Genomic DNA, 21,405 nt, shown 5'->3' with positions numbered 1-21,405 from the left:
GCCTCCCTCTGAATTCCAGAATTAAGAGTAGGGTGTTGAAATTCAAGATTGGCTCTGCACAAGAAAGAGCATATGGGCATATGGGATCAGCTCAATGCCATGAAAATAAAGAATAAACATATTGCTTCTAAGCAAACTGTAACACCACCATGTCACAGTGAGACCCCATGGCATGTACTGCAGGTAGGGCTCCCCCACTGCTCTGTTGATTCCACTGGAGCACCATACAGAAATCCTTTTAACATTAATGCCAGTCAATCACACAGACAAAGATTTGGTTCAGGAGACACCCAAGCAGGAAAAAACAGAGTAGCTAAATGTCACAGGCCCAATGAGAAAGAAACTGACTAACACTGTTCTTACTTGCTTTAGAAAATCACAGTAAGCAAGCAGATTGTGTGTCTTTTATCTGGCTACGTTTTTCCCCTAATAGATGCAAATTTCTGCTTGTCACAATAAAAACCAGTAATTGTATCTGACACAGCTTTCACATTGAATCTGTTATTTTTTTCAGAAGTTTAATTAACTTTTGATTGCTCTAACACATTTCAGTGTCTGTTTTGTAATTGTATGGAGGACTAAACAAAACACTAATCTATTTTTAATTGTGTATTAAATTTTTGTTGCTTTCTTTAAACACAACTAGCAGAGAAAATAAACTGTTCAAATCACAGAACTGTACTTCCACAACAGGAATACCAGCCTTCACTGCAAACAATTCTGACATTTGTGGGGACATTAAATTGGCTCTGCTGGAAGAGCTAAAGAGGTGGACCAATTCTGATGCTGCAGAACTGGAGTTGAAGAAGCCATGACCTTCCTCAGAGGTACTGTACAAAGTGCAAAGATAAAAACTACAGTACCAACTTCCTTTATCAACTTCTCCCAGAAGTCTGCAATGGTTCTTTCAAATGCTGAACAGATCTGGGGGGCAGTTTGGAAGGCAAAGTGGGTGATAGTCTCCACTCTATCTCTTCTCTGGGAGAGCTGTTTCTGGTAGCTCTGCATAGGCATTGTGCTATACTTGGGGTCTTTGACAGGACTGCTCATTTCTGCTGTCTGACTTGTACTAGGGAAATTCTTCATGCCCTCTTTGCTTTTCTTATTTAAATACCTCTGGAGGAAGGAGGATGATGGCTGGGAGGCAGACATGCTCCTGACCTCTGGACAGTACTGGGAATAAGTCAGTACTAAATACAGTCATCATAACATGTCTTAGAAGTAAAATTATTCTGACACCACCAGCTAATCCTCTGTGCACCCACACTGCTGTTGAGCAGCACCTTGTCTCTTCCAGCTAATCAGCATTTCAGCTAACATTTCCAAGCTGCAGTAGGCTTAATTTGGTCTTGAACTAGACTGAGAAATAGGCTACAAAAAATAATCACCAAATATAGGAGCCAGAGAACCTATTTGTGCTATTTTTGATAAGGCAAGTAGCTCAAAAAGAGAAATAAAATAAGTAAATTGGGAGAAAAAGAGAAGAAAAGGAGGTCACCCTCCAACAGAAAATGAAGGACTTGACTCATTTCAACACGTATGACCATAAACATCACTTCAGAAACAAATCACACTAACATTCTGTTCTGTGGCAGTTTAAACACCTTGGACTAAAGATACGGAATATCTTCTTTTGTTTCTTTGATGATTGACCTATTGTTTCCACATAGCCAAATTAAAATTGTACTTTATTTCAAAATGAATCCCATTTTACAAATTATTTTGTGGAAATATCTTTACCTTGTGGTGGAAATTTGCAATTTATTGTTGCAAATTCTACTTTTCAGGCTATTCTCTGATGATGAGTCTTTTAACAGCAATCTTTAACAGCTGGCACATTCTGTCTCACCCTTCACACCAACAGTGGCTCCTATCCAGGATCCTTTACTAAATGATTCTAAGTGATTGAAATTTTTTGGTTTGTTGTGCAAGGGAAGAGTTCTAAATTTGGCAATGGAAAAAATGAAATGTTATCTAATTCTTCCCTTGACACTCTGGAGCCATTCAGCTCCATCTGTCCAAAAGGAGGTAGTTCTACCAAGATATAACCCTTGGCAGCAACCTACTTTGTATCTTTGCTATATAAGCATTGCTGCAGCTTTATATAGGTTCTCTTCAAGACAGATAGGGGAAAGTCTGTCGATGTGGTATCTCCATGAAACAAACACCACTGATCATGTTTCAGACACCACAGACAAAGGGAAAACATCCCAGATACATCTTGTCCCCTCAAAGGGGCAGTCAACTCCTGCTACTGCCAAATGGTATGCAACACCAAACTTAATAGTAACATCAAAAACCCAAAAAAAACCCCCAAACAAACAAACAAAAAACCCCCACAACCATCCCCAGGGAAGAATTCAACCACTTGAGATCATTTTGGTACTGAAAGACAAGGAGCAAAGCTGAGTCCCCACAAAGCTGGAGTTTCCTTCCAGCATCCACCAACTTCTTGACAAGAGGATTTGTTCTAAATATGCATAGAATCACAATATATGCTGAGTGGGAAGGGACCCATCAGGATCTTCAAGTCTAACTCCTGGCCCTGCACAGGACACAAGAATCACACCATGTGCCTGAGAGTGTTATCCAAACACTTCCTGAACTTAACCACTCCCACAAAGAGCAGGGAAAAAACACACCTCCGCTGCAATTTGTGAGACTGCCATCTGCCCTCTGAAAGAGAAATGATCTGAAAATAACCAGAAATGTCTTCTGGGTGCCATTCTCAAAATACCTACTTTCAGATCTAGTGACAACAAGCAGAGAGGATACAGGAAATATTCTGGGACAACTGTCAAATCCAAAACACGCAGAAAAAATGTCTTTATATAGTACCTGATAAAAATACCAATATTTTATGCATGGATATATGCTTTAGATGTCAGGATGTGGTTTTTTTAAATATAAAACCCACAGTCAAATCCAAATCCATGCCTAAAATTTATCCAACAAATTTACTAGCATTCTTTGGCCTAAAAAGAGAGGCTCTTAATCTAACAATAAGCCAGTAAGATTCAAGAAATTCAAGGTGCAACAGAATTACTTGGCTTCCCAAGGAAAATACAACATAATTCCACCAAGAATCCATACATAAACAATGATGTCATACTCTTTTTTTCTCTGCAATGTTTCACAGGCATTTGTATTGAAACTTGCACATGAATAAATGTTCTCCATCATACCCTGGTGTAAATAATGGCACAGCACCAAATAACAATCAATATCCTTATATACTAATAGCCCTCTATAATCTGCTCATTATAATTTGCTCAGACTGAAGCAAAATCCATTTTCCTTAACAATCAATTTATATCGCAAATATATTAGGAAAACCCTCTCATTTTAACTGGATTTCTACCTCATTAAACTCTTCTTAATGAGTCTGGGGATACAGCTTTCAGGAAAATGAACAGAAGGTACTTTAAATAAAAATAGCTGAGTTTGAATAAAAACATCATACAGCGAACAAAAAATGAGCTACTCATACACTACCTAGTGCAATTTCCCATTCTTCCAGGAAGGTTTGCTTTGGGAAGAACAACCTCATTGAACATACATTAAGAATCTTCTTTTAAAATGACAGACAGAAGTCAAATATATCCCTATGCGTAACACTGATTATTTATTAATGCGTATGGGCCCTTGCTGTTCAATAGAGATTTTCGGTAATCTCACTCTACGATAGACTCCAGGTACTAAAATTCAGCTTCTTACTCACACTGCTATATATTAACTTTCTTTAAAAAATACAATATTTTTAAACACAGTTGTAAAAATGAATTTGGAGAGAGATACTGAATTCCATGTCATTCTATCCTGACGTGAATGAATGCAGTATTGTTCAAAACTTGTCTCTGTCAGAATTCATGTATGGGAGAAAGACACAACTCTTCCAGCTTTGAAGCTGTTCAAGGAGTATCAGGGTATGTAGCTACAAACCTGGAAGATAATAAAAGAACCACTTGCAATATTTTAACCTTTCCCATTAGCAGTGGGAGCTCATTCCAAAACTATGCACCTCTTTTTCCCAGATGATTTGGATCAATAGATATCCAGATCCCTTTTAACTGTGTGTTCTGTTCCCTCTGTTCCAACGCAGTACCATTGAAGAGAAATCTGCCAACTTGATAGACTGATCTCAGCCACCTGAAACACTGAAACACAAGTAATGAACAGAAGAAATAACAAAGAGTATTCAGACTTTCTTTTCCATGCATAAACTATACTGCATGCCGCTCTTATCACAAGCATGTAACATTTCCCAAGCAGAAGACAAGGAGATCTTTCATTTCTCATCAAAATAAGAAACCAAAGCCCGCTTCCTGCTAGCTATTGGGGCATCGGTAAGCAGAGCTGTACAAATTGTTTAATTCTGTTCCAAAGCTTGTATTCAGCCGCCTCCATAGGGAGGGCGGATCATAAGCCCCCGTTTAACCATCCACACAAGGTCCCGCTCACGCTCCCCGCCCGTGACCCGCGGGCCCCAGCCGGTGCCGGTGCCGGTGCCGGTGCCGGTGCCGGTGCCGGTGCCGGTGCCGGTGCCGGTGCCGGTGCCGGTGCCGGAAAGGCGTGACCCGGCCCCGCCCTCAGCGCTGCGGGCTCGCCATGGCGGCGGCGCGGCCGGCACGGGCCCGGGCCCTGCTGCAGCAGAGCGTCTCCGCCCGCCTGCAGGTGCGGCCGCCCGAGAGCGGCTCCGAGGCGCAGTGGGTGGAGGTAACGTGGGCCGCGGGCCGCCCCCCGCCGCCGGCATCGCGCCTTCCCCCCGCGGAGCGGAGCCGAGCCGAGCCGAGCCGAGCCGAGCCGAGCCGAGCGGGGCGGCCGGCGGGAAAGCGCTCCAGGCCCTGCGCGCGTGCGCCGGCGGGAAAGGGGGGGCGTTCGGACATTTAGGGGAGCAGCTCCGCTCCTTCCCCGGGCTGGGCTGCGCTTCAGGCCGTGCTCCAGCCTCGTCTCGTTTCCGCTGCAGAGCGCTCCCCTCGCCCCCTGGTTATCAGCAAAGGTTGCGGTCAGCCCGTTCAAGCAGCAGGGACAAGCAAAGGGACAAGCAGCAGGAGGCGCACAGCGCTTTCTCTCTGCTGCTCCTTCTCTCCCTGTGCTCCAGAGTCTACGCAGGCAGAAGCCTCTTCAGGATCACGACTGCTCCACGACCACACGCTTCCCTTCTAACTGTGTTGTTCCTTCTTTTCTGAAGTACACTCACAGAAACACTACAACCTTGGCTGGTGGGCTCAGCTGTCAGCTTTAGTTTGTTGTGAGATAGTGTTAACTTGGAGAAGAAAGGCCAGGTAGGGCTATGGGACTATGGCAGCAGTAGTTCTGATGTTGTTTGGTTTGTTTGTTTGTTTCCAGAACACTAACTAGAAATGAAATTTACCATGCAGACCACCACTCACGTTAAGGAAAACACTGTATTTTCCCCCTTTTCCTGCCACAGTCTTCTGCTGGGGGAGGTAGGTGGATCTGCAGACTCTTCGGTCGGTGTGCTGTGCGTGCAGCCCGGGGCTCTTTACCAAAGCACGAAGGCTGCTGCCCTTTGGAATGCACTGACCTGCTGCAGTTGTCGCTGCTTGGGAGTTACCTACACTAGAATAACTAATTTCTGCCCATTGTCAACTAGTTAACCCATGGGTTTTTTGGTTTGGTCTCTTGACCTTTTTAAGTCTGTTACAACAGAACGGGCTTAATACAGTCACTTCCATAAATTTTAAAAAGTAAAAGCTCTAGCGTGGTTAAAGGGTTTGTGCATTCATTCAGCACACCTGAAAAGAGTACACTCTTTGCCTTTCACATTAGCCTTAAAACATTCCTCTCTTTGTTCAGAAGGGGCAGGTGGATCCAGCAGAACTAGTTTCTGCAGTATGGTCTGGGAAGCCAGAATGTTTTACTGGGAGGAAATAAGTGTGATCTCACAGATACTGGGTTTCACAGTGTAGCGTGTCTGTGTATACTGCATTGTTAGCCTCTCAGTATAAGGTTAATTGCAATAAAATTCACTTAGCACAGCATAAATTAACCATAGGAGAAATAATCTATTTCTGGCTTGCTAATCACAGAAGTAATTGTAGATCTAATAAAGAAAAGCAGAAATGTAATTTTGCTGTCTTTCTTTTAAACTATTTTAAAAGGTACATGTTGTGGTTGAGAGATATGATTAACTTTGCTGCAAGGAGGTTATGTAGTTTATCTCTCTAATTTGCAAAATCATTAGAAAAGTAACAGATATCACTAAAGGAGCCTGAAAGAGATTTGGGTGGTCTCCAGAAGATATTTTTCAGACATGAACCTTACTAATATTTGAGATGGGTACTTGGAAATCTTTCCCAAGTACCTGGGTCTTTTTAAGAGAAATCTGTTTTAACAAGAACTAGTCACCATGCAGAAAAAAAGCCAATTTGAAGTTTTTGTTTTTTGGGGTTTTGTTTGTTTGTTCTCTAGTATGACTATTTTAGAGGTTATTGTAAGGAAATATTGCTGCTGACATTTTCTGGTAGGGTAATTTTACTCCCTGTTTTTGCATGTCAATGCAAAACCAAAAAGATAAAAAAGTACAGACATCACCAACGATTATTTACATCAACCGGTGGGTTCCTGATGTTTTATGACCAATTAAATTAAAAGTAGGACCTGACTTTGAGACATTTCTAGGATACTGTAAGTGGCATATATGGTAGGTATTCAAAGCTTCTGAGCTGTAAGAGACCCCTGTAGGTACTTTAGGAAGTTCAGAGCAGATGTTCCTTATCTTTAAAAAGGTTAGGAGTGTACTTTATACATGAACCTCTGCCTTCATTGTGTTTTCATGATTGAGTTTTTTGGCCTGTTGAGGGTTACTGTGCATAGGATGTCTTGTTTATGGGGAATTTTGATTATATACCCTGCATAAAAGGTTTATGTAAACAGCAAAATAGGAAGAAAAAATGAATTTTTGTAAAGGTAGGAGTGAAATAAGGTAAGGTTTGGTGTATTTCATAACTGTGGGAGAAAAGAAACATAAAGTGAATATTCAGCTGAAAAGTATAAGTGCCTACACGTCATGCAACGAAAACTGTCTTTTCCTTATCTTATTTCCTTTGACTTCTTTCTGGTTACTATGGCAAAAAGTGGTGCAAAATACCAGGCACAGGCTTGTTCTGTGACCTGTGGCAGATGATGTCATATCTCTGCCACACTGAATATAAGAAATATGAGGAAATCTTCCCAGAGGGTAGTAAATATGAACTTGAAATGGAAATGTCACAGAATAATTTATGTAAGGTAGTTTCACAAACTGACTTTCTAAGAATTAAAAAGATTTTGTCATCCACTGCATTTTCTTGGATGAAAAATTAGTAAAAAGTGGAGATAATATTTTGCAGAATATATTTCAGTTTTGCTAATGAAATCCTGAAAAATACAGATGAATGTATTTAGTAAGGAGGGTGAGAAAGGTGTCAGTTATTTGTCTTTTCCTGCCAAAGAACTAAAAAGCAGCATTTGGACACAGTGTTGCTAAGACTGTCTATATGGCATTGGGGCTGGGTACTTCAGCCCTTCATGACCTGGTTCAGCAGGTTGCCTGATCTGATAATTACTTAAGACACTGTATAATAAATGCCAGTGTTGCACAGTATCTTGCTTTGCTGCTTTATTTATGTAGGCATTTACTGCTCACAGTAGATTCACATAGAGCACAGCTTTCCTGTCTGGTCACTGAGTAGGTTCCTTGCAGTGGCTGTTCACACACCAGCATGTTGAATTTATGATATTCTTATTTGTGTTATTTTGCTGGAATTTTTGTGCATTAAATGGAGGTCTGGGGAGCAGTCAGCTAGGCTTTGGTAGCTTACAGAGGAGCTGCAGCAATGGCAGTGGTTTTGCTTTGGTTTGGAAAGTTTACACATTACATTGACAACGAGCACAAGTCTTAGGACACTTGGAAGACTGGTATAAGGTCAGACTGGCATTGTTATTACTTGGTTTGGTCTTGTAATTGCATTTAATTTCACATCTTCTATTCAATTAAGAAAACTAAAGAATAAAGTAAGACTTAACCAGGGTTTGAAACATGGCTGTACGTGTTGAACCACAGTTTTCAGTCATAGTTGAAACCATAAGTTTCAGCTTACTAATAGTTGCACAGCTTTCAACTTTATCATGGTTGTGAAGTGTTCTAGAAGACCATGAACGTGCAGTATAAATAGAAGCATCCTCTTTCAGCTTTAACTTGTCTCTGAATTAATTGTTTTCTCATTTAACCTCCTGTCCCTCTAATTTTCTTCAATATGTGTGTCTCATCTTGTGATAAATGGTTTATTCAAAAACAAACATCAAATAAGAGCAGAGTCTGGAAAAAATAATGATGTGTTTTATTATATCTGTCTGGCCTTATGACTTGCAGGGGTCACTTTACATACTTTTTTGTGTCTTTAAAATGAGCTGCTTGCAGAATATTGTTACTGCTGTGAGATTGTACCAAAAAAAGTGTTTTAAAAGAAGCCATTTAAAGCTTTTCAAAGTTCTCAGCATGTGACATTTTGGCTAGAAACAGTGTTCTCTTTTTTCAGAAGTTAGTCACTAGAAAAATAGTTGAGAAGGCATAGCTTTTCTCAGTCATTGCCTTGAGCATTTTGTTTAATCTCTGCAATAACAAAGGGACAAAAATCTTGTGTGTATGGCTAAGATTTCTTTACCAAAAACCTTTATCATTTGGGGAAAAAACAAATAGAGGAAATTTTTTTTGTAAGCTATTTTATATTTTTTCTAAGCTACTCACATTTTCTGTCCTTTTGCTTTGATAGCATTAATAACTCCTTCCTGTGCCAATCTATTTAACATCTCTTCAGTGGTATTTCACAAGTTGACATTTCTGTTTCCTCAAACAAAATTAAAAAGATACTTTTTCTGACAAGGCAGTGGGGAGGTTTCTTTATATACTGTCTGTGGATCCTGTCTGCCTGTGAATGCTGTGGGATTTTTCCCAGAGAAGTTAAGCCGTGCAGGTACACTTGTGCGTGAGGCAAAGGTGCTGCTGGCTGCACAGCCTGTCAGTCTGGCTTAGTAAAGCATGGCTGGTGCATGTGCATTCCTTAGGGACTAACCAAGTGAGCAGAAAAGCTACACAGGAGTTTTCTTGTGCTTTCTCCTCAGTAGAGGCCTAATTCTTCCCTCAAATACATAGTTCTTATGAGTAGTTGCTCTGAATGCTAAAGATGTGGCATATCCCTTACTTTATACCAGTCAGCTGAAAAGTTCCATTTTGCCACTTAGATTTTACCCAGGCTTATAAATAGTATTTCAAACAACTTTATAATATTCTGAACAACTTCACAGTTGTTGGTCATCATATTTAAATATTTAATTAAGAGACTCTATGTTTTTTTCAGAATTATATTGTACTAGATTACTTTCAACATCAAAATAAAATTCAGTTCTTTGACAAGTCCTGTGGTGTTTTTCATGTTTCATAATTGGAAATAATATCATAGCTCATACTGAAAATTGATTTTAGCTGTAAGTTTGATGGAAAAAAGCTTAAATTATTTCTTATGCTGGATTTAACTATACTAATTCATCTTGTCACCTATGTTAGTACTTACAGTCTACATTCCAACTAAATTTGGCTTCATGTGAAACTAATAAATTGTCTTAATTGTATGTAGAAGCATTTTGCAGATAATGAGTATATATCTTATCTTCTACAGTGTGGGGTGTAAACTCAATGTCTGAAGCTGTACTAAATAACTAAAACTTCTCTTTGTTATGTGGTTTTGTCATTTTCGATACTGCCTTAATGATAAGTGTGCATTGTAGATAATGAGAAAGACTGACATAGTTTTCTGTAATCTTTTGTAGATCCAGAGAGGGCTTGTTATCTACATATGCTTCTTCAAAGGTGCTGACGAGGATCTTGTCCCAAAAATTGGTATGATATAATCCATATGCATTATTGTATTGTTTGAAAAGGAAGAAAAGCAGTTGAGGCAGAGAAGGTAGCAGCCATTTGGGTAAGCCATGAAATGGCATTATTCTAACTCAATTACCTGGCTGAAAGAGGAGTTTGGTCTGTCTTGCTTCTTTTGACAGTTTGTTGTTTCTTTGTCTGTCTGTTCATGACCAACATAAAAAACAAATTCCCCTGATAACATTCTGGCAAACAAAGAAAATGCTGCATCTGCTGTTTACCATATTACATGTGTCAGGCAATAACTTCAGTCCAGGACAGAACTGAATTTCAAATAGTTCATGGCATGATTTGACAAGTATTTTGCCACTGATCTCACTGTATGTGCAGGATATTTCAAGTCATAGCCGGTAGAGGGAGTTGTGTGGATAATGAAACAGAGTCTTTCCCATCTCACTTCAGTGGTAACATCCACTGTTAGCATGTGCAGTTTTCTGGTTCAGAAGCAATAACATCAATGTCTGCAATTCTTGTCTTCTTCTCCACATGCACTTCAACATTTACATTAGAGCAGAGAAGAAGCTGTGGATAAGGTCAAGTAGTAGCAATTTCTGTCTTTATCCAGTGCTGTTTGGACTTGATTTTTTGTTTAGTTTTGTTTTTGTTTTTTTACTTTTATGTAATTTCTTCTCCCTCCTTTCCTCCATCAGTAGCACTGGTTCCCCTGGGAAATTCTGTGATGCTGCATATTCCAGATGAAAGTGCCCCTTTTCTATGACTGGCTGATACTAGTGATTTGGCTAAAGATTGTGTAACAGTATTTCACTATTTCAGTCTATTTCAGGCTGCTGGCTGAGACCAACAGTGCACAAGTACAGCTGTTATTAAAAATGCTGAGAGCAACTCCTGGGGAGCGTTCTCTCTGGGTCTTGGAGGGCACAGTCCTTCTGTAATGCTAAATATTTATGATACAAAAATTTATTTTGTGCTAGTGAGAGTTCCCTGAGAATGTTGCTTGAGAATAATTATATTTTCAGCTGTGGGGCAGCTAAAACAGGCCAGAAAAAGAAAGTTCTGTTTCCTATCAGGAGATTCATCTAGGACCATCCTTCTTGAGTGCCTCTCTTAGAGAATATTGTTTCCTAAATATATTTTGAATCTGTTTAAGTGTGTGGGTTTGGTTCCTGAATCACAACTCAGCTGTTTTTGCTTCTAACAGCATTAAACATTTATGTTTAGGGTTTGGAGGCATGACTAGTATCCTCCCAGCTTTTCCAGAGTTGGGTAATTATTTGATTTGTTACAGAAACACCAGAAAATCTAAAGTTAGTAAATTCATTGATTTTATTTGCAAGTTTCTGTGCTGTGGCTTATAAGCCAAATTGCATGTGACTTTCCTGCCCACCTCCTGTCTCAAGTGACAAACTGATAGCTGCATGTCTCAGAGTGGAGCACTGAAGGACGCTTGCTCTACTTGAGACCAAACTCTGGAGCTGTGCCTTCAGCTCAGATCAGTGCTGGGTCCTGCTGCAAACTGCTGCTACCAGAATGAAAAGAGAGTCAGGCAAAACACTCTCCAAAGTGCACTGAGGATGGTGTGTCCTACATTGTGGAGTGTTGTGCAAATGCTGCCTATTTGAGTATCAAGCAGTTAAGGAAGGCTCACTAATTGCATCATGGGTTCTTTTGGGGGTGTCCAACTAGAATCAACTTTAGGATTTTAGATAGCCAGTCACTTCCCCCAAAACTAGAACTTTTGACATGTAATATTATTATCCTTCACATTCCTCACAATACTCAGATGTATTAGTTGGTTAAGTATTTATTGATTGTCCGTATTTTCAGTTCATTAATAAAGAGTTTCTTTTACTCAGTGGTTTGTCAAAATATTTGTTGGCTCTTGTTTTTGGTGTCCTGTTTAATTCACTTCAGCAATACTAACTCTTATTTTATTTTTATTTGCAGTCGATACGCTGTTGAATGTTAAATTAAGTGAAAATGAAAATGGCGAGTTTGTCTCTGTTCTTGATTTACCAGGCGATGTACTCATCATACCACAAGCCACCCTAGGTGGTAAACCAAAGGGAAGAAGGATGCAGTACCATGCAAACATTGAAAAAGAAAAAGGGTTGGAACTTTATTCTCAGTTTGTGACTCTGTGTGAAAAAGAGCTGGCTGCCAATGCCAAATGCATGGCAGCTGGTGTTCTTGTCAAGCATGGCACATATGGAAACAGGCAGGTGTTAAAACTGGATACAAATGGACCTTACACTCACCTGATCGAATTTTGAAAAAAATAAATTGTATCCCAAATACAGTACTGGTGTCTTTTATTCGTTTTGGTTTGTTGTTTTTTTTTTTTTCTCCTGAGCATTAAAGTGCTTGATTGCCTTGGGAGGTAGTTTAAAAAAGGCTTTCACTCATCTGTGCTGGTTTTGCCAATCCCATTTAATAGGAGGATGCCTGAGACTCCTTTGCTGTAATGAGTATGTGTTTTTTGCTCATATGCATCTGAGGTGTGGTTAAAATATTTGTTAATATTGACCCAATAATTCAAAATGTTTGTGAACAAAAATGGGATCATGCAATCATTTTTTACTAAAAAATAAGGAAAAAAGTATTACATGTATAGCTTGAAGAAGTGGTTTATAGATAAAAAAGAATACCTTAGGTGTACTTATGTCAATTTTTACCTTTATGTTTTCTATCTATAAAATGTCAATGCTTTCTAACTAACTGATATATTGAAAACAAATTCACTGAATTTTAGCCTCTTATAGAGTAAGTACTAAATAAGAAAGTCCATCTCCCTCAACTGGAGTGTGTAAGGGTGGGAGACTTAAGGCAGTACAGGACTGATCATGGGCTTTGCAGGGAAGAGTAAGTGAGGCACATCTAGAAACCAGCAGTATCACTGAATTGTTTGCTTGAAGTTTGCATTCTGAAATCTCTGATGTGTTGTGATAGGCTGCCTGCTATAGCTTGGCCTATGTCCTTGTTACTGTGGTCTTGCTGTCTCCTCAATTCTTTCATAACAGAGCCTCAGGAAAAGAACAGAAACATTCAAATGAAAACAAAAGTAAAGATGGTACAATGTACATTGCCATTTCATTGTTCCCTCTGCCCCCATTGCTTCCTTCCAGCTTTTTGTCCAGTGAAGCTGCTAGCAGAGACTAGCTTTCCTTTTATAGGCAGTGTTGGTACATTTGGGGCTCCCTTCCCAGCTGACCCCCCAAGCAGTTCTGTTACAAACATTATTAACAGATGGTGCTAAGAAGATATCATGGGAAATTCTGTCTGGAAAGGCAGTAAGGACAGAACAGCTATATTAAAATGTGGCAAATTCAAAACTGATGCAAGTGTGTTCATCCTGTGGATCAAGTTTCTCTTTTTAATGCAGCATTACGGTTCAGAAGGGTTCAAAGTGATATCAGACATTTGTATGGTTTGCAGCAATTATCCAGAATTGCCATTTGAATAAAAAATTATTCTGGAAGAAATGTAAAACCTTATGGTTAGTGAGGATGGCAGCTTGCACAATCCTAAATTGTAGCCCAGTAGTTACAAATACTCTGTCCTTATCTTCATTTTGTAGAAAACATTGAGTATATAATCTGTAGGCTCAAACTATGCCATGAGAATCACATTTTTTAACAGATAAGTAACTTACAGTTTTGATAAGACAATAATGATTTTTTTTCAGGTTAGCATAATATATGCTTAATAATTATGAAATAAATAGGGATATTGAATTCCTGGCAACTGACATTGTCACAGTTGAAAACAACCATTTACACAAATGGCCTGGAAATATTAGCTATTAGGACCCAAATGACATATTTTTTCATTAATAATTAACAGTTATGATAGATACAGTATGAGTCATGTTCAAAGTTCCTACTAGCAAGATCTAAATAATATTGTCCTGATGCAAATAACTAATACAAATTCATTATTATCTGTGTGCTTGAAAAAACATTGTAAATCCTCTTTCTGTTGGAGGTCAAATCCTAAAAAGTGCTGAGTAATGCCATTTTCACAGACCTTACAGCAATTGTGGGTATTTAGTGTATCTCAAGAATTGATTCTTTGAGGCATAATACAAAGTCTGCAGCTTTTAATTTACCTCCTGTCTCCAGAAAGATCATTGGCAGCCTGGCAATTAATTATATTTAAAGAACTTTAAGGTTTCTAAGAGGGATAAGCTTGAAAATGTTTAGTGAAAAAAAGACTTCAAACCAAACTCTATCTCATAGCAGTCTGTCATATAAAGCAGATAAAAACTAATGTACATTTCAGTGATTCTTAGGGCCAGACAGAACTCTGAAATTTTTGTAAGAAAGGTGGATATTTATGTATTATCTGCCCATTTCTGATTTATCTGTGTATCCATCTTGGAATACTGATTTCTGCCATCCTCTGCTCCAGGGATTGGCAGCTTGTTGAATGCTGTTCCCTTTGTACTGCTTTATTTATATCTACTATTGATTCACAATCCATTTACTGAAGGAAGCCATTTCTGAATAACATGCTGGACCCTACTGATAAAAAAATTGATTTAAATTACTTTTTCTAAGCCAAGTGCTTATTCCCTTCAACCATGAATATATGCTTTAAACAGATGACCTGACTCTGCTTTAAATAGTTTCCGTAATATGACTAGACAAAACCCCATATAATTATCCTGTTCTATACTTAGAGAATGTCTTTCTATACTTAGAGAATGTCCATTAAAAGATGCTTAATATTCCCCACTTCCTTGAAATAACCTATAAAGTGAGGAGTTGTCCTTATGCTGTTATGTGTCCAATTGAACTGCCAGGCAGGAATTTGCAATATCAGGTTTTTGTGACCTTGTTTGCAGTGCACACACCCCGTGTGTTGAAGCTGAGCATGTGTGGACTATGAACTGGGCTCATAAACACTCACTAATGAGTTCAGGGGCTGTTTTTCAGTCAGCAGTATTCCTGCTTCCTTCCCATGCCCCTTCTGGAAATTTTTACCTCTGCTGCTACATAGAGTATGCAACATATGAATTTACAACATACAAATATTAATCCAGAATTGGAAATTAATAAACAGCACGTAGCCCTGTAATACTTGCAACTGTATTGCTACTGCCAGTGACCGTCCACAGGCCTTGTCCCAAGTGTTCCAAGAGCTCAGGATGGAGGCTTATTACAGGAACTTTCCTCAGGCTTCTCTTTGGTTTTATTTGATTTGGCTGTAACAATTTTTTTTTCTAAGGACAGGAGGTTATTGCTAATTTGTTTTACTTTTATGTGTAACCACAGTTGTTATACAGATACTAATAATTAGTATTTATTCTGTGTAGAGTTATATATGTAAGACTCCTACAGGTGTTACAGGGTACAGAAATATAGGCCTATTAAACCAGCAGGAACTTTGAGAAGTGAAGACACCAACTGCAGTGTAAAGTAGAGGCATGGGATAGTAAGAGTTGAGGCACAGGCTGGCACTGGACACTCCAAGGCTGTAAACAACTTGCCAATGGTCAGTTGAAGAAATACAAAACTGGAGCTGGGCAAAACTATTCTTAGGGATAAAAAAGAGAAGAAAGAATGAGTATATAGCAAACCACTTAAGATTAACAAAAAGAAAAATACGTAGTTGCAGGCCATTAAAGAAAAGCAAGGAGTAAAACTTTATTAGAAAATGTATAAAAAGAACCCCAAGTGAGAGATATTGCCAAAAAATGGAAAGAAAGAAGAAATCAGAAACATCAACATTCTATTCCTGCAGGCACAGAACTCCAGATGCTGATGATGCACTGTGCTCCCTTTACAAGGTGGAACCACAAGGAGGTGAAAGGTCAAGCATGACACCAGGAAGAGGGTGAGGGTAAGTACTAAATAGTGCATGCATAACAATTCTTACCATATTTTTATTACTGAGACCTTCTTTACATTTTCTTTCTTTTTATTTGCTTTGTTTTTCTGCAATAATTATATTTGGACTGATAATCATTCTTTTATTAAATTGCTATGGTTTCAATTAAAATAAATTTGGTGTGACTCTAAACATAGGGTGGATTTCTTTTTGCCTGTAACAAGATTTTGCACACAACAGTTTCTGCAGGTCCCCATGTTGAAATGGCAGCCACTTGATGGGCTGCTGGATATCAGCCAGCCTTTGTGGTGCTTTTCGCCAGGTCTTTTAATGCATCTGTGATGTCTGATCTCATTTACCACAAAAGCTCCACAAAAATTCTTCATTGTGACTCAATGCCATAACTCCTCTTTAGCTCCTCTTCGAGAACAAAGTTTCACATCTACTTGGATTTAAAAGTACGATCTGCTGGACCTCTGTCTCACCTCTGGTATAAAAAGAGCTTTTTTGGAGAAGGAGAGATGACTCTTTTAAGCTTCCGTTATTTTTTGCTTTTAGTTTCTGTTCCTGTCTTCTCTATGGACTCCTTCAAACACATGGTTTCTCTTTGGAAGCTGGAGTAACAGTGGGCCACAGAGGACTACAGTGGTCTCCACAAATGCACAGACATTCATTACCTGAGGTCTGCCACAAAACTCTGTTGTGACTGACTTAATTTCTTAAATTCTTTGCATCTCAATTATCATCTAATAAATGGCTATCTATTTTTGTTTTCAGTGTCTTGATCCTTAAGACCATACATGGAACAAAACAATGACCATCACTGTGTAATGTATTGCACGGCACTGCGGGACAGCGCTGGGTTGTCTGGGAGATCCACCAGCTGCTTTATTCTAAACATCAGAGTCACAATTGCTGGACAAGAACAGAAAGCAGAGCTTCCTCCTTTATGTTTTTCTTGGGGAAACAGCACCCAAAACTTGATGAATTTGGTATTTCTTGTTTATTCTTTCTTCATTTCTTGAAGCTTCTTGAAAGCAACTCAGAACTTGGGAATCCTCTGAGATCCCAAAAAGATTCTGTTACCAGAAGTGCCATGCAACTACAGCTGAAAAGTAAATGGTGTATGTGGACAAGAGAAAGAAACAGCAGTTAGAATAGCCCAAATACTATGAATATATTGCACATTTTCCATTTAAACCAATGCTGTCTTCTAGTCCAATTACTGCCAGTGTGTGGCTTTGGGCAAAGCAATTTTCTGCTCTACTTTTTCCATCTGTGATCTGAAAGAAAGAGTCAAAACGGGGGGAAAGAGGTTTAAAACCACTGGGTTTTCCCCCTTTCACTAAAAGTAAAACATCATCTCTGATCCTCTTTTTCCATTAGAAGGCAGTACGCTTTTACCTCTCTTCACCTTTGTTGGAGCTACAGGAAGTTGCCTTTCACTACCTCCTCCTTTAGCCTCTGCCTCACAAATGTGACTTAAGCTAATGTTCACAGAGCACTTTGAGTATCTCAGTGCACAGTGTGGTATCAGTACAAATAACACCTCATAGTATTTCTAAAATAGTGGTGATCCAGACAGCATGGGAGTGCAAATAAATGGCATTCTTGTCTCACTGCTCTAGTTCATATGTATCTCATTACTCTGAATTTAACATTGCTTTCCATTCACCTTAATTATATTTACTGGTTTAAGTGCCATAATAGATGCCCTATTACATCACTATGTGTTTAAAATGAAAGGAGCTTAATGCTATTTAGATGTGTTTCATTAGAAAAGAGACTGTTTTGGATTAATGATGAATGTAAAAGGTTTTTGGGAGGCCTTCGTATTTAGCTGACAATCCATCCCTAGATCTAACTTTCTTATTTCCCCCTTCCATTTTGGTAGTTGTATCTAACATTATCTAGGCTTGCATAATAGTTTTATTTGCATTTTAGGATTTAAAATAACAGCAGGACTGTGTAATTGCTTGGCAGGAACTCAGGCCTTGCATTTTGTGATAGTACAAAAAGGAACTGTGTTGGGAATAAAAAGAAGCCTAAGCAGTATTGTAGCATAAATATATACATTATTTTTGATATTCAGTTTGTAAAAAAAAGCAATATTGGCACCTAAAGCATTGCAAAGGCTAGGACAGGCCAAAATTGATTGGGTTCTACACACCTCCAGAAAGTAAAACAAAATAGTTAATCTTATAATTAATACAAAGATATCCCTTCTTAAAGATTTTAAAATATAATGGGATTTGGTTTTGTTTGCCATGTAATTATTTGGTGATGTAACATTTGATTCAAATCAGGCCCCTAGTCCTGTGATTCTTACTCATGTGTGGACAGTCCCACTGAATTCAAAGGCATACATTCTTTTTTCTTCCTCTAGAGTCACTGAGGATTATAAAGCTGAAAGAATGAAAATATTTAGCTCAGAGGCATATGTGACTGTATAGATATTCTACTATGTCTGGAATTTGTATGGCAGAACTGACTCATGCTCTAAATCAGTCAACCCACTTTACCAAAATAGACTAATGAGAAGACTGATCAGTAGGTTTGAGCATTTCAAATATTTGCCAGTTGCTTATTTTCTTAAGTAACTTGTTATTGAAGCACAGTCAGGCCTAATGGGGAAAGGGAAAATTGAATTAATACTTGGTGAATGCATCTAATTGTCCCATTTTTTCTGTATTAGAACAAATTACAATAAATTTGCACAACATTTTTTTTAATTTCAGATTGAAAATGGGAAAAATAAAAATAGCATGCATAACTGCTAAAGTAGATGCTAATTTGAACCAGTGCATGCTTAACAGTCTGTTGACCAATTTAGGGAAAAATAATGGTAAAAATCAAGGTTAGCTATAAATCCAGTGAAGACAGACTCTTACGTAAGCACTGCTGGCACAAAGCAACCCTAAAGCTGATGTACCAGAGATGGAGGGAGCATCCTGCATCAATGTGCCTTGTTATTCCAATTGATTCATATCAGTTTAGCACTAACAAAGCATTACTTAGATCTGATATCATGTGTCCTGGGGGGCTGGGCAAGATAATTCTTGGGAAAAACTGAGCAAGTCTTTCCTTCTTAATGAATGATGTTTTGTCTTGCCCTGTGTTCATGTAACACTCAGCATTATGAGATACTAATTTTGAGTGGGTCTCTGCCTGCTACCATAACAGAGTGAATAATAGGTGTAATAATGATAATAACAGCAATAATCTTCCAAAAATTATTCTAGATTTGGGGTTGTTTATTTGTTTCTGAGTTAAACATGATCAATCCTTCACAAATATTGACAGGAGTTTCTGATACCTCAGGACTGTCAGAGAGCTCTTGTTTTTCTGGAGTTCCTCATGGGAAAAGTCATCACGTAACAGTCTTTGAATATAAATTGTTCAGCAGACCTTTCTCACAAGTAAATTGCAAATCACTGTATTAGAAACAGCAATCCAGCTCCTGATCAAAATGAAGTTAACTTACCAGATAATTTCCTGGGAATGTATGTGATTTTTGAAAACAAGTTAACACCTTTACATCAGTACGAGCTTGTGGAGTTGATTTCTCTGAAACATAATATGTAAATAATTTCCTGCTTCAGGTGTGAAGCATATTCTTCATTATCACATCCATTGCCAGAATTTTTTAAAAGGTCTTTGCATCAGTGCTCATGTTTTTTATCACAGTCAGTTTAGTAAAAATGAAACCAGTGTCCATATATGGTAACACAGCCCGGTGCTCATGGCTTCTACAGCACAATGTAATCAGGCAGCTCTGCATGCGCTCTTTGAAATATTTCTCAGCAGTATCATCTGCATAACTGAGTACAGATGTTCACAGAGCATCCCCTGCATGTAAGCTTTAATGTATGAACCTATGTTAAGTCGAATGTACAAGCTTGTGCAAGGTTTAGACACAATTTCTGCTCCTGTGGTTTTGTGTCCCAGGCATTATTCCCTCACCACAACACTTCCCTCTGCACAGCTGCCTGAGGGAGGCTGGGGCCAGGTGAGGGTCAGCCGTTTCTCCCCAGCAACCAGTGACAGCACAAGAAGACACAGCCTAAAGCTGTGCCAGGGGAGGTTCAGGTTGGACACCAGGAAGAATTTCTTTATAGAAAGGGTTATTAAACATTGGAATGGACTGCTCACAGAGGAGATTGGGTCACCATCGCTGGAGGTGTTCAAGAAATGTCTGGGCATGGTACTTAGTTCTATGGTTTAGTTGACATTGTGGCGGTCAGTCAAAGATTGGACTTAATCTTACAGGTCTTTTCCAGTCTTAATGATTCTGAGATTCTGTTTGCACAAGTTAAAGAAGACAGTCCCAGAAAACACAGGCTTGTGGTGAGATTTCTGGGTCCTGGATTCCAAAGATGGCTGGGCATCAGCTAGAAAACTACAGTAAGATTATTGTTTGTTTATTTTAAAACTAAAAAATGATCAAGAGACATACTTTCCTCTTGTTAAGATAGAATTTAAACTGATCACAGAATACATTAAAGAAAATCCCTCCAACGGATATTTTCTCAAGACCAGTGAGTTCGCTAATGAAAATTTGTAAGGGTGGAAGTAATTCCCAGTGACAAAGTGACAAAGCAACGTCCTCCAGCTGGACCTCCTAAGCAGTAGGAGAAACGAGGTGAAATTCCTGGAGGAGTTTCAGCCGACCTTGTCTGAAAGACACAGAATTCCTCCTTGACTTGGGATTCCATATCGATTTGGGATCACAGCTTACACTGATGAAACCCAGGAGTAACAACTTTTGCAAGCGTCGGGTTCGACGAACGCTCGATATAAAGGGCGTGTTCCTGTAACTGTCCTGGGCAGCGCCCGGGGGCCCTCCCAGGGAAGTACGGACGTGGATGCCTGAGGGGCGGACTGGAAATCAGAGGCCATGGCAGACACTGATCACAGCCAGGTACAAATCCCAGCAGTGCCAGCTGAGCTCCCTTCACAAAGCATCACCAGGAGGGATCTTTTGTTGCTGTTTCTGGTGGGGCAACACGGACCGCGAGCCCCCGGCTGCGCCCCCCTAGCGCAGAGCCGCCCATCGCCCGGAGGCTGCGCAGCCTCGGAGCGCCCCGGGCCGGTGACTCTGTCCCCTCGGGCACCGCGACCCCTCGCCACGGGCCGGTGACTCTGTCCCCTCGGGCACCGCGACCCCTCGCCCCAGGGCGGGGACTCTGTCCCCTCGGGCACCGCGACCCCTCGCCCCAGGGCGGTGACTCTGTCCCCTCGGGCACCGCGATCCCTCGCCCCAGGGCGGGGACTCTGTCCCCTCGGGCACTGCGACCCCTCGCCCCGGGCCGGTGACTCTGTCCCCTCGGGCACCGCGACCCCTCGCCCCAGGGCGGTGACTCTATCCCCTCTGGCATTGCGGAGCCTCGGAGCGCCCCAGGGCGGTGACTCTGTCCCCTCTGGCACTGCGGAGCCTCGGAGCGCCCCGGGGCGGTGACTCTGTTCCCTCCGGCACCTCGCCCCCGGCCGCTCCCGCCTCCTCCCGGCCGCCGCGGGCGCTCGATGGCTCCGGGCCCGATTGCACAGTCCTGAGCACCGGAGTCGCCCTCACACTCCTCCTCCTCCTCCCTTTCCTCCCCCCTCCCCGCCGGCGGGCGGCGGCAGCTCGGGCGCAGGACCCGCCGCCCCCCGCGCTGGAGGAGGGCGGGCGGACG

The 21,405-nt window shown here is 40.3% G+C and overlaps 1 protein-coding gene across 3 annotated transcripts; it reads left to right on the top strand.

Moving 5' to 3' along the window:
* Positions 1-4,603: 4,603 nt before the first annotated feature.
* On the top strand, positions 4,604-12,197 carry DTD2 (D-aminoacyl-tRNA deacylase 2). Of its 3 annotated transcripts, XM_058027155.1 has the most exons (4): positions 5,044-5,251; positions 5,350-5,450; positions 9,832-9,901; positions 11,846-12,197. In XM_058027155.1, exons 2-4 carry the CDS (start codon positions 5,364-5,366, stop codon positions 12,169-12,171), a joined length of 483 nt encoding a protein of 160 aa, XP_057883138.1. In that variant the 5' UTR covers positions 5,044-5,251; positions 5,350-5,363; the 3' UTR covers positions 12,172-12,197. The 3 variants fall into 3 exon arrangements, with proteins under 3 accessions (XP_057883139.1, XP_057883136.1, XP_057883138.1); XM_058027156.1 differs by lacking the exons at positions 5,044-5,251; positions 5,350-5,450 and adding an exon at positions 4,604-4,674; XM_058027153.1 differs by lacking the exons at positions 5,044-5,251; positions 5,350-5,450 and adding an exon at positions 4,609-4,716.
* Positions 12,198-21,405: the final 9,208 nt, after the last annotated feature.

The sequence above is a fragment of the Melospiza georgiana genome, chromosome 6, assembly GCF_028018845.1.
Source record: "Melospiza georgiana isolate bMelGeo1 chromosome 6, bMelGeo1.pri, whole genome shotgun sequence".
Taxonomy (NCBI): Eukaryota; Metazoa; Chordata; class Aves; order Passeriformes; family Passerellidae; genus Melospiza; species Melospiza georgiana.
This window is presented reverse-complemented; position numbering and strand designations above follow the sequence as displayed.